Source organism: Ranitomeya variabilis, chromosome 1 (assembly GCF_051348905.1).
Source record: "Ranitomeya variabilis isolate aRanVar5 chromosome 1, aRanVar5.hap1, whole genome shotgun sequence".
Classification (NCBI taxonomy): Eukaryota; Metazoa; Chordata; class Amphibia; order Anura; family Dendrobatidae; genus Ranitomeya; species Ranitomeya variabilis.
Genome location: NC_135232.1, coordinates 715,641,469 through 715,655,711, shown reverse-complemented (window position 1 = coordinate 715,655,711; position 14,243 = coordinate 715,641,469). Strand labels below are relative to the sequence as shown.

Below are 14,243 nucleotides of genomic sequence, written 5' to 3'. Positions count from 1 at the left end.
ACAAACCCGACAGGATATGAGACATGGTCTACATACAGTAAACCATCTCATATCCCCTTTTTTTTTGCATATTCCACACTACTAATGTTAGTAGTGTGTATGTGCAAAATTTCAGCGCTGTAGCTGCTAAAATAAAGGGTTAAATGGCGGAAAAAATTGGCGTGGGCTCCCGCGCAATTTTCTCCGCCAGAATGGTAAAGCCAGTGACTGAGGGCAGATATTAATAGCCAGGAGAGGGTCCATGGTTATTGGCCCCCCCGTGGCTAAAAACATCTGCCCCCAGCCACCCCAGAAAAGGCACATCTGGAAGATGCGCCTATTCTGGCACTTGAACTCTCTATTCCCACTCCCTGTAGCGGTGGGATATGGGGTAATGAAGGGTTAATGCCACCTTGCTATTGGAAGGTGACATTAAGCCAGATTAATAATGGAGAGGCGTCAATTATGACACCTATCCATTATTAATCCAATTGTTGGAAAGGGTTAAAAAACACACACACACATGATTTAAAAGTAGTTTAATGAAATAAACACAGCGGTTGTTGTAATAATTTATTGTTCTCTCAATCCATCAGGAACACCCTCGCTTGGAAAAATAATAAACGCACAAGATACATACCTTCTGGTGAACCGTCTCGTCCCACGAGGTAATCCATCTGAAGGGGTTAACTAATATTACAGGCACGAGCTGCGATAAACCACTCGCTCGTACCTGTAATCCCCGGGTGCTGAAAGGAAAGCAGGATCTGTACTTACATTGAGTCGCGGTGAGGCGCCCTCTGGTGGATGTTCTCATGAACTGCAGCCTGGGAACTTTTTCCCACGCTCCAGGTCATATGAGGACATCCACCAGGGGGCGCATCACCGCGACTGAAGGAAATGTAGGTCATTGACCTACATTTCATTCATTCGCCGGGGATTACAGGCACGGAGCACAGCTGCATTAGCAGGGCTCCTGCCTGTAATATTAGTTAACCCCTTCAGATGGATTACTTCGTGGGACGAGACGGTTCACCAGAAGGTATGTATCTTGTGCGTTTATTATTTTGCCAAGCGAGGGTGTTCCTGATGGATTGAGAGAACAATAAATTATTACAACAACCGCTGTGTTTATTTCATTAAACTACTTTTAAATCATGTGTGTGTGTGTTTTTTAACCCTTTCCAACAATTGGATTAATAATGGATAGGTGTCATAATTGACGCCTCTCCATTATTAATCTGGCTTAATGTCACCTTACAATAGCAAGGTGGCATTAACCCTTCATTACCCCATAGCCCACCGCTACAGGGAGTGGGAAGAGAGTGGCCAAGTGCCAGAATAGGCGCATCTTCCAGATGTGCCTTTTCTGGGGTGGCTGGGGGCAGATGTTTTTAGCCACGGGGGGGCCAATAACCATGGACCCTCTCCTGGCTATTAATATCTGCCCTCAGTCACTGGCTTTACCATTCTGGCGGAGAAAATTGCGCGGGAGCCCACGCCAATTTTTTCCGCCATTTAACCCTTTATTTCAGCAGCTACAGCGCTGAAATTTTGCACATACACACTACTAACATTAGTAGTGTGGAATATGCAAAAAAAAAGGGGATATGAGATGGTTTACTGTATGTAAACCATGTCTCATATCCTGTCGGGTTTGTGCAGGAGAAATGAAAAGCCGGCAATTGAATTACCGGCTGTTCACAGATATTGCGCTGAATGAAATCTAAATACAGAATATATATATATGTGTCTCAATGACATATATATATATATATATATATATATATATATATATATATATATATATATATATATGTACTGTATATATGTTTTCCCGAACATTTGAGCACATAAATCCATTAGATGTCGGTTTTGCAAGCCTGCGCGAAAATCTCGCAGTACGGATGCCATACGGATTACATACAGAGGATGCCATGCGCAAAATACGCTGACACACCCTGACTACGGATCACTATTTTGGGAACATTTCTCCGTATTACGGCCGTAGTACGGACGTATAATACGTGGCGTATTGTCTTACGCCAAGTGTGAGGCCGGCCTATTGTTGTGCCGCTCCACCCTGTTTCCCGTAACCTGATAGGTGCGCCGCTACACCCCAGGGACCTGATGGGGGCGCTGCTCTGCTTTGTCCCCCGTGATCTCATTGTGTGTACTACACCCCAGGGGCCTGATTGGTGCGATGCTCCACCTTGTTCCACCTGACTTGATGGGTGCGCCGCTCGCCTGATAAACATGATCTCTCAGTTACCACCATATTTATGCGGAGGGGTCTTTTGGGGAGAGGGTCTCGTGCTGCTGCACGCTCCAGGGCTACTCACTTTCCGGATGTGTTCGGTGAATTCGGTCGAGGTCAAACATTCCTGGACACTGGAGAACGGAACAGAATGATAGTGGAAAAGAACGACCAGCTCCGGCTGCAGCTCGAAAAGCCTGGAAGGCAGATAAATAGTGAGAGACCCCATGCTGTGCAAACGAGAAATCGCCCTTCAGATGAAGGAATCATGGTGCAGCCGTCATGTGTTTCCCTTTTCACATTTCCACTTGTGGCAGCTCCGTGGACCCATGCAGGGCTCCATCACTTGGGAATGCGGCAACCAATCTACTGCAGATGAAGTCTCACAGAACTCTCTTCCGCTCATGGCCCTACTACTGGTCCCAGTTCACTGACAGCAAGCAGAGGACAATGTTAGAAATTTACATAGCTCCAATGACAGGAAAAACCTCAAGTATCACAAGGTCAGATTATGGACATTCTGGTGCCTGCAATGTCCTTTCTATCCATCTCACTCACCCCAGTGTCTATCGCCCCCTCGAGCAGGACGTCACGAGGGGACAGGACTGCACTCATCCCCCCCCTGCAGAGTCCATTGCCCCTCCTGAAGCAGAGTGTCAATGGAGGTTGGGGCTTCACCCACTTCCCGCATTTTAGGAAAACTACTGGAAAAGTATGTCACAGGAGGCTGGCCTGGCGCTTCACTCACTCCCCGCAGTATCCATTGCTCTTCTTTGAGCAGGACATCACAGGAGGCCAGGGTTGGGCTCACTCCAAGCAGTATGCACTGCCCCACTCAAAGCAGGATATCACAGGAGGTCAGGGCTGCGCTCACAACGTCCATCACCTCTCCTGGAGCAGTAGGCAGCAGACACTGATGTCAATGTGTATAATGAGGGGTGTGACCTCAGGACACCCCGCTTTTTATCAGGGTGTACTGAAGTATTAGCTGCTCGTTCTCCTCAGGCAAGATGGCCAAAAGGGATTTTACGACTCTGAGACGTCACCGACTGTTGTGGGTCTACACAAAACAATTATAACAGAACCTGCACTACAGACGGCCAAGGTGAGGAGGCCGAGCCTGACAACCACAAAATAAAACACAAGTGGAAATCTCAGGGCTGGACCAAGTCATATCTGATACAGATTGTTCCCAGGTTTTAAGGACTGATGAGATGAGACTACTCAGTGGACAGAGCAGATGGAGGGGCTGTGGCAGGATCAGTATAGGGCACAAACCTCCACTTCCCCACAGACCCCAGCAAGGTGGGAGTGGGCACTGCTATGGGTGGGATTAATAAGAAGAGTTTGTTGGGCCTTTTCAGGTTGAAGGTGGAACAACATTAAGTCCCAAACCTCATAACAGACATTAGAGGACAATTTCTTCCATCTGTGGAGCAGAATAAAGTCTGCATCTCCAAAAAAAGAGGATTGTTCTGCAGGACAATTCATCACAACATCAAAGTCTCTTGCTCGGCGTCAGAAAAGATGAATAATAATGACCTGGCCCCATCCTCACTGGACCTAAACCCTAGCGAGAACTTGTGGCTCTTCATACATGGAGGTTTCTGACAACGGAGAACAGTCGCCTCCCTGAGCAGTGGGTTGGGCTGTGGTGAAAGAAGCAGACAGCCTCCTTGGCTTTAGCTTATGGCCGTCACTGAGAAGGGCGGCCATATTACTATATATTACTATAACACAATGAGAAGGGTGGCCATAGTACTGTATTACTGAGGAGAATGGCGGCCATATTACTATATATATTACTATATCATACTAAATGAGAAGGGGGGGTCATATTACTGTATATTACTAGAACACTCTGAGGAGAAGGGCGGCTATATTACTATATCACAATGAGGAGAAGGGCGGCCATATTACTATATCACGCTGAAAAGGACGGCTATATTACTATATTACACTGAGGAGAAGGGCGGCCATCTAATATATAAAGCTGAATGTGTGTGTGTGTGTATGTATGTATGTATGTATGTATGTCCGGGATTGGCATCTGAACCGTCGCAGCTACAGCCACAAAATTTTGCACAGTCACACGTCTGGACCCCGAGAGCGTCATAGGCTATGTTGTGAGGTGAAATTTTAACCCCGCGCTTTCCAATTCACCAAACAATTTTGCCCCTATCTACATAATGGGGAAAAAGTGAAAGGAAAAGTGTTGGAGGCGTCGCAGCTACAGGCACAAAAATTTGCACAGTCACACGTCTGGACCCCGAGAGCGTCATAGGCTATGTTGTGAGGTGAAATTTTAACCCCGCGCTTTCCAATTCACCAAACATTTTTGCCCCTATCTACATAATGGGGAAAATATGAAAGGAAAAGTGTTGGAGGCAAATTAACAGCTGCCAGATGTGAACAAGGGGGACTTAAAGAATGAGAGTGATGGCGCCAAAGAGTATATACTGTACAGTTGCTAAGGTGGGGCCCCGACATGGGATAATCACCACACCACCACGGGGATATGAACACACACACAAAATGCGCCACACACTACCACGTGCTCGAACACATATACCACCCTCAGCGCACATTTCACCACACATACACCAACCTCACCACATAAAAGTAGAAACACAAAAGTCGCCGCTCAAAACTCGCCACGCGCAAAAATCTCCACATGCAAAATTCGCCACACGTGCAAAACTCACCTCATGGAAAACTCGCCACACGCAAAACTTGCACACGCAGAAAAATTGCCACACGCAGAAAAATTGCCACATACACAAAAGTTGCAACACATGCAAAAGTTGCCTCACACAAAACTTGCACATACTCAAAAGGCACCACACATAAAACTCGCCACGCGCAAAACTCGCCATGCGCAAAACTTGCTGCACACAACTTGCTACACTAACCTGTCACATGCAACTCGACACACAAAAAGTTGCTACACACATGTCGCCACACAAAACTCATCTCACAAAAGTCCCTACATGCATGTCGCCACACGCAACTCAACACACACAACTTGACACACGAAACTCGCCCTAAAACACACACAAGTCTGGTATTATCCTTCAAAAATAAAAATCTGATTAATAAGCAGACAAACTACAAGAGCAACAAATGTACCATATAGGAATCCGGCAGCTGTCAGTCACATGACCAGTCTATTATGTGTATGTGTGAGCTAATATATACTGCCAGGGGGAGGGCTTACTGTTGGCTGGGGATTTATCAGGCTGCCATTTTAGCTTACAAATAATGAGGTAAAAATACTGACCAAATAACGTGTGAACGAGGGCTAATACAGGAGGAGATGACATACAGTTATATACTATATACAGGAGGAGATGACACACAGGTATATACTATTTACAGGGGAGATGACACACAGGTATATGCTATATACAGGAGGAGATGACACACAGATATATACTATATACAGGAGAGATGACACACAGGTATATACTATATAGAGGAGGAGATGACATACAGGTACATACTACATACAGGAGGAGATGACATACAGGTATATACTATATACAGGAGGAGATGACACACAGGTATATACTATATACAGGAGCAGATTACCTACAGGTATATAGTATATACAGGAGGAGATGACATACAGGTATATGCTATGTATAGGAGGAGATGACATACAGGTATATACTATATACAGAAGGAGATGACACACAGATATATACTATATATAGGTGAGATGACACACAGGTATATACTATATACAGGAGATTACATACAGGTATATCTAATATATAAAGCTGAATGTGTGTATGTATGTATGTGTGTATGTCCGGGATTGGCATCTGCACCGTCGCAGCTACAGCCACAAAATTTTGCACAGTCACACGTCTGGACCCCGAGAGCGTCATAGGCTATGTTGTGAGGTGAAATTTTAACCCCGCGCATTCCAATTCACCAAACAATTTTGCCCCTATCTACATAATGGGGAAAAAGTGAAGGGAAAAGTGTTGGAGGAAAATTGACAGCTGCCAGATGTGAACAATGAGGACTTAAAGAATGAGAGCGATGGTGCCAAAGAGTATATACCGTACAGTTGCTAAGGTGGGGCCCCGACATGGGATACTCACCACACACTGGGATGTGAACACAAACACAAAATGCGCCACACACTACCACGTGCTTGAACACATATACCACCCTCAGCACACATTTCACCACACACACACCAACCTCGCCACATAAAAGTCGAAACACAAAAGTCACCACTCAAAACTCGCAACGCGCAAAACTCGCTACATGCAAAACTCGCCATATGCAAAACTAGGCTCACGCAAAACTCGCCACACGTGCAAAACTCACCTCATGGAAAACTCACCTCATGCAAAACTTGCACACACAGAAAAATTGCCACATGTACAAAAGTTGCACCACATGCAAAAGTTGCCTCACATAAAACTTGCACATACTCAAAACGCACCACACATAAAACTCGCCACGCGCAAAACTCGCCATGCACAAATCTTGCTGCACACAACTTGCTACACTAACCTGTCACATGCAACTCGACACACAAAATGTTGCTACACGCATGTCACCACACAAAACTCATCTCACAAAAGTCGCTACATGCATGTCGCCACACGCAACTCAACACACACAACTTGACACATGAAACTCACCCTAAAACACACACAAGTCTGGTATTGTCCTTCAAAAATAAAAATCTGATTAATAAGCAGACAAACTACAAGAGCAACAAATGTACCATATAGGAAATACGGCAGCTGTCAGTCACATGGCCTGTCTATTATGTGTATGTGTGAGCTAATATATACTGCCAGGGGGGAGGGCTTCCTGTTGGCTGGGGATTTATCAGGCTGCCAATAGCAACCAATCACAGCTCAGCTTCTATTTTGCTACAGTTAATTAACCTGAGCTCTGATTGGTTAATATAGGCAACAAAGACATTCTCAGTATAACAAAGCTAATATATGTTGTGAAATTCTTCTATTAGCTTAGTTTTTGCCTTTTAATAATTACATTTCTATCTATTTGTTTTGTGGTTTTTGTGTGCAGAATAAATTTTTGTTAACACATTCTATTTTGCTAACAGCAGTCATTAACCCGGGCGAAGCCGGGTAGTACAGCTAGTATTATTATATATTACTATATCACACTGAGGAGAAGGGTGGCCATATTACTATGACACACTGAGGAGAAGTGCGACTATATTACTGAGGAGAAGGGCAGTCATATTACTATATTGGTGCGTCTCAAAAAATTAGAATATAGTCAAAAAGTTATTTTTTCAGTTCTTCAATACAAAAAGTGAAACTCATTTTATATAGTGTCATTACAAACAGAGTGATCTATTTCAAGTGTTTATGTTGATGATTATGACTTACAGCCAATGATAACCCAAAAGTCATTATCTCAGTAAATTAGAATACTGTATAACACCAGCTTGAAAAATGATTTTAAAATTCGAATTGTTGGCCTACTGAAATGTATGTTCAGTAAATGCACTCAATACTTGGTCAGGGCTCCTTTTGCATCAATTAATGCATCAATGTGGCGTGGCATGGAAGCGATCAGCCTGTGGCACTGCTGAGGTGTTATGGAGGCCCAGGTTGCTTTGAAAGCAGCCTTCAGCTCGTCTGCATTGTTGAGTCTGGTGTCTCTCATCTTCCTCTTGACAATACCCCATAGATTCTCTATGGGGTTAAAGTCAGGCAAGTTTTCTGGCCAATCAAGCACAGTGATACTGTTGTTTGTAAACCTGGCATTGGTACTTTTGGCAGTGTGGACAGGTGCCAAGTCCTGCTGGAGAATGAAATTTCCATCTCCATAAAGCTTGTCGGCAGAGAAAAGCATGAAGTGCTCTAAAATTTCCTGGTAGATGGCTACGCTGACTTTGGCCTCGATAAGACACAATGTACCTACACCAGCAGATAACATGGTTACCCAAACCATCAATGATTGTGGAAAGTTCGCACTAGACCTCAAGCAGCTTGGATTGTGTGCCTCTCCACTCTTCCTTCAGACTCTGGGGGGACCTTGATTTCCAAATGACATGCAAAATATACTTTCTTCTGATAACACCTTGGACCACTGAGCAACAGTCCAGTTCTTTTTCTCCTTGTCCCAGGTAAGACGCTTCTGGCGTTGCCTATTGGTCATAAGTGGCTTGACAACAGGAATGTGACACTTGTAGCCCATGTCCTAGATACGTCTGTGTGTGGAGGCTCTTGAAGCAGTGACTCCAGCAGCAGTACTTTCCTTGTGAATCTCTCCCAGATTTTTGAATGGCCTTTTCTTAATCCTTTCCAGGCTGCGGATATCCCGGTTGCTTGTGCACCGTTTTCTACTACACTTTTTCTTTCCACTCAACTTTCCATTAATATGCTTGGATACAAGACTCTTTGAACAGCCAGCTTCTTTAACAATGACCTTTTGTGGCTTACCTTCCTTGTGGAGTGTGTCAATAACTCTTCTGGACATCTGTCAAATCAGCAGTGGTCTCCATGACTGTTGAGCCGGACTCCAATTTTTTCTATTTTCCTACATTCCAGAATGCCTGGCTAAAGGTCATATCAGACCATCCTCATCACCAGTTGTTACGTTTTTTTTTTGTAATGAAAAAAGATGGGTGTTACGCCCATGCCTGGATTTCCACGAACACAATACGATCACTGTCCGTGATCCCTATCTGCTCCCTCTCATTCCTGACCTCCTTAATCAGATTGTAGGGGCAAAGTGGTTCTCAAAGATGGACCTTAGAGGGGCGTATAACCTCATGCGCATTTAAGAGGGGGATGAGTGGAAGACTGCGTTCAATACACCCGAAGGACACTATGTGAACCGATGATGCATTTTGGGTTGACGAACGTGCCCATCTTTCAGCACTATATAATTGACATAGGTAGGCAGGTTCATGGGTATCTATCTGGGGGACATATTAATTTATTCACCTGACCTTGAGTCACATCAGGTACATGTCAGGCAGGTCTTACATACAGTTGTGGCCAAAAGTATTGACACCCCTGCAATTCTGTCAGATAATACTCAGTTTCTTCCTGAAAATGATTGCAATCAAAAATTCTTTGGTATTATGATCTTCATTTAATTTGTCTTAAATGAAAAAACACAAAAGAGAATGAAGCAAAAAGCAAAACATTGATCATTTCACACAAAACTCCAAAAATGGGCCAGACAAAAGTATTGGCACCCTCAGCCTAATACTTGGTCGCAACCTTTAGCCAAAACAACTGCGACCAACCGCTTCCGGTTAGTTAATAAGAACAGAGCCACATATGAATCCTCTCAAGGACAGAAAAAACTCCCAACAATGATTATATAATTAGAAAAAGGAGTCAGCAACTGCCAATTATAAGTAGATAAAATTAATATTTATTAAATATCATACACAGTTAAAATAATCAGATAAACTAATAATACCACAGCATATAATCAATATAGAGTAACTATGTGAATAACGGATGCAGGTAACAGTACCACACACCACACCAATGGTAATATGACTTGAGGTCACAGGTTCAATAGGATAGAATTCCCATAAGGTAATTGAACATAAAATGTCCTGCTAGGAACCCATCAATAGCAAATGTCTAAATAAATGTCTAAGACTGGACCTCATCCATGGTAGTCGTGGTGTGGATGTGGAAACGCCAGCCCCTACACGCGTTTCGCGTAGGCTTCTTCGGGGGGCGGACTTTTGTCTCATCTGACCAGAGAACATTCTTCCAAAACGTTTTAGGCTTTTTCAGGTAAGTTTTGGCAAACTCCAGCCTGGCTTTTTTATGTCTCGGGGTAAGAAGTGGGGTCTTCCTGGGTCTCCTACCATACAGTCCCTTTTCATTCAGACGCCGACGGATAGTACGGGTTGACACTGTTGTACCCTCGGACTGCAGGGCAGCTTGAACTTGTTTGGATGTTAGTCGAGGTTCTTTATCCAACATCCGCACAATCTTGCATTGAAATCTCTTGTCAATTTTTCTTTTCCGTCCACATCTAGGGAGGTTAGCCACAGTGCCATGGGCTTTAAACTTCTTGATGACACTGCGCACGGTAGACACAGGAACATTCAGGTCTTTGGAGATGGACTTGTAGCCTTGAGATTGCTCATGCTTCCTCACAATTTGGTTTCTCAAGTCCTCAGACAGTTCTTTGGTCTTCTTTCTTTTCTCCATGCTCAATGTGGTACACACAAGGACACAGGACAGAGGTTAAGTCAACTTTAATCCATGTCAACTGGCTGCAAGTGTGATTTAGTTATTGCCAACACCTGTTAGGTGCCACAGGTAAGTTACAGGTGCTGTTAATTACACAAATTAGAGAAGCATCACATGATTTTTCAAACAGTGCCAATACTTTTGTCCACCCTCTTTTTTATGTTTGGTGTGGAATTATATCCAATTTGGCTTTAGGACAATTCTTGTGTTTTTTCATTTAAGACAAATTAAATGAAGATAATAATAACAGAATTTGTGTTTGCAATCATTTTCAGGAAGAAACTGAGTATTATCTGACAGAATTGCAGGTGTGTCAATACTTTTGGCCACAACTGTATACTCAGTCAATAAGCTATATGTCAAACCTGAGAACTGTATGTTCTCGGTTGAGATCCCTTTCCTAGGATGTTATCGTCCACTGGTTTTTGCATGGATCCGGCAAAAGTCCGGGTGGTATTGGATTGGGATCGTCCAGAGGATTTGAAGGCGTTACAAAGGTTTCGCCAACTACTACCGTAAATTCATAAAGAACTTTTGGGTAGTAGACAAACCTCTTACGGATATGACCAGGAAGGGGACGGACTTCTCCAAATGGTCCAATCCTGCCAGGGAGGCATTTGATACTTTGAAAAGGTGTTTTTCATCTGTGACAATCCTTATACAGCCTGAAGTCTCTCAGCCTTTTATCGTTGAGGTCAATGCGTCTGAGGTGGGAGTGGTGGTTGTATTGTCGCATGGTGCATCTCCTGGTAAATGGCAACCATGTGCTTATTTTTCAAAGAAACTGACACCTTCTGAGATAAATTATGACATTGGTAACAGGGAACTCTCAGCAATCAAATGGGCTTTTGAAGAGTGGCGTCATTTTTTGAATTGGAGCGTTTCCTCTGATTATGGTAATCACGGATCATAAGAATCTGGTATACTTGGAATCGGCAAAATGTCTAATACCTCAACAGGCAAGGTGGGCATTGTTCTTTACCAGGCTTAAACTTTTTCATCACATATAGGCCGGGAAACAAAAACATTAAGGCCGATGCCTTATCTCGTTTTCCTAGGGGAAGAAATAAGTGTGAACCGGTACCTAGTGTTCAAAACAGGGTGGTTATTGTGTGTATATGCTCCGATCTGGAAAGAGAGGTTGTTGACACTCAGGTTGGCGCCCCTGCTACCTGTCCACTTGGTAAACCATTTGTTCCTGTTAATCTTCATCTTAGAGTCTTTAGCAAGCATCACAATTTAGTTTTGGCCGGACTTCCTGGTAATAAAGCCACCGCTGATCTTCTTACTCTGCGTCTTTGGTGGCCAGGTGCTCATCAGGATGTCCGGGAGTATGTCTGCAGTGTCTGTGTGAGTGCTAAGACCTCTCCTACTCGTTTGTCAGGGGCTCTACAACCATGGAAATTCACAGTAGACCTTGGACGCACTTGATTTTTCACGCCTCTTCCCATGTGGGTAGGGAATACTATAATTCTGGTGGTGGTAGATTCAGTAAAATGTCTCATTTTATCGCTTTACTGAATGCCAAATCCTTGGAGTAAATTTTCGTTAGGGAAATAATTAGATTACATAGGATCCTGACCGATATTGTTTCTGACCGGTGGGTGCAGTTTGTCTCTTAGTTTTGGAGGGCATTTTGCACCCGTCTGGGGATTTATCATTTTCATCCACATGTCACCTGCAGTCTAATGAGCAAACTGAACGTGTTAACCAGAATCTGGAGACGTATCTAAGATGTTTTGTGTCTGAAAATCAGGAGGACTGGGTTACCCATTTACCATTAGTCGAATTCGCTGTACATAATAGTTGTTAGGAATCGACCGGTAAGTCTCCGTTTTTCGTGGGCATATGGGTTCCATGCTCAGTTTAGTTAATTTAATAGTAATCGCCCTTCTGGATTACCGTAAGAAGAACGGTTTTCATCTTCTATTACTACCATATGGCAGGGGGTAGAAACCAACCCAGCTGCATATCAAATGCCAAGAGAATGGGGCACCTATGGTGGCCCACCCTAAAACAGCTACACCAACACGAGAGATGTATACATTGTAATTATGACGAATACTTCACAGTCTATTTTGTATACTCCATCTTGGCTGTGCGCATGCTCATGCTTGGTGCGGTTCATCGGCTCCCTATGCCACCGAGCATCTCTATATACTACAGCGCTAGTGCCGAGAATATGATGCTCTGGCTGCTGCAGGACCTGGGGTACCCACTGTGCATGCGCCGTCATTCTGATTGGTCTATTTGACTTTTTAGGTATTATCCTGTGTGATGTGTGTTTATTTAATTAATATGGGGGCATCCTTTTTCCGTGGTCTTGTGTTTGCATCATGACTATAATATAATGCCTGATACATTGCACTGTTGAGGTGGTTACCTCTCTTCCTGTCTGTACCTCTGTGGAGTATGGGTTACTTTATTTAATGTGGTTTACTTATTCTTTTTGATATTTAATAAAGATTTATACTGTTTTTTAGTAAAATTATCGCTTGGTACTCATTTTTCTGCTATTTGCCATATGGCAGGGGGTTACGAATAATTTGAGGAAGATGGGATCCAAATATGAGTGTGGCTGATCGGACACGTTTGGAGTGTCTGGACATGTGTGTTGGTGACTTGGTGTGGCTGTCCTCTAGGAACATTAAGCTGAAGGTTTTGTCGGAAACTGGGTCCCAGGCTTATCGGTCCTTATAAGATCATAGCCATTGTCAGTCTTGTAGCATTTCGCCTTGCTTTACTGCTTACCTTTAGAATCCATAATGTATTTCATTTATCCCTTCTCAAAAAATACATTGCATTTTCAGTTCCATCATCAATACCATCATCTCCTGTCACTGTTGATGGAAACTTGGTGTTTCAGATAGCGAAGATTTTGGGTTGTTGTCTTGTTTTTCGGTCGCTTTAGTATCTCAGTATCTAGTACATTAGAGGTAGTACGATCCTGAGGAGAGGATGTGGGTTCCAGCATCTGATGTTCATGCGTCCAGACTGGTCGGGTCTTTTCACGTGGCACACCCTGATAAGCCTGGTCCTGAGGTTCCGGAGGTCCCCCGTAGAAGGTGGCGTACTGTCACGGGGTAACCACAACAGTGTGGAGCCAGAAGACAACAGCATCTGATTGCTCCTACTTCGGCGCTGAGAAGAAGCACTTCTTCATTTTAATGGTGTTTAACCCTTATTCTGCCAGAAGGAATAATCGGCCATGTTCGAAATCTCTGAGCTTGCAGCTGGGTTCAGTTAGCCACTCCTTTCCACTTTATAATCTGGGCTCTGATGCTAATTCTTGTCAGAGATAGCATTTGCTGCACGGTTCATAGGAGAAGGAGAGTTGAAGGAATTATCTGTGACTGTTGCTTGGTTTTTAAGCGTGGTAATTTCCTATCCTTCTCTAATTCCCCATCCTCCACTCCCCAATACATTCCTCTGTTATAGATGAGTGAATATTTTGTATGCCTGGAGTTTTCTGTTAACCCGTTTGTGTTGCCTTGTTTGTTGGGTTGGTGTACTATGGTGCACAGTAGCGCCCCTCTTCCCTGGGTGACTCAGGAGATAAGGCAAAGGTGGAGGCCCCGGCATCTTCACCTTCAGAAGTATCCCGGGGAATAGGGCGAGCTAGGGCATCCCCTAGTGTTAGGGACAGGGAAGGAGCCCCTGGTCCCAGGTCACCCGAGAGCTGTGTCGTGACAATATATTACTACATCACACTGATGAGAAGGGAAGCCCTAATACTATATATCACACTGATGAGAAGGGTGACAATATTA

At 43.9% G+C, this 14,243-nt stretch overlaps 1 protein-coding gene across 1 annotated transcript in view; it reads right to left on the bottom strand.

Annotated features, from left to right (window-relative positions):
• The window catches only part of NGB (neuroglobin), a 35,346-nt gene that overhangs the window by 3,625 nt on the left and 17,478 nt on the right, over nt 1-14,243 (bottom strand). The window contains exon 2 of the mRNA XM_077267518.1: nt 2,322-2,433. Within this exon, the coding sequence (XP_077123633.1) occupies nt 2,322-2,433 (112 nt within the window). The remainder of the gene's footprint in view (nt 1-2,321; nt 2,434-14,243) is intronic.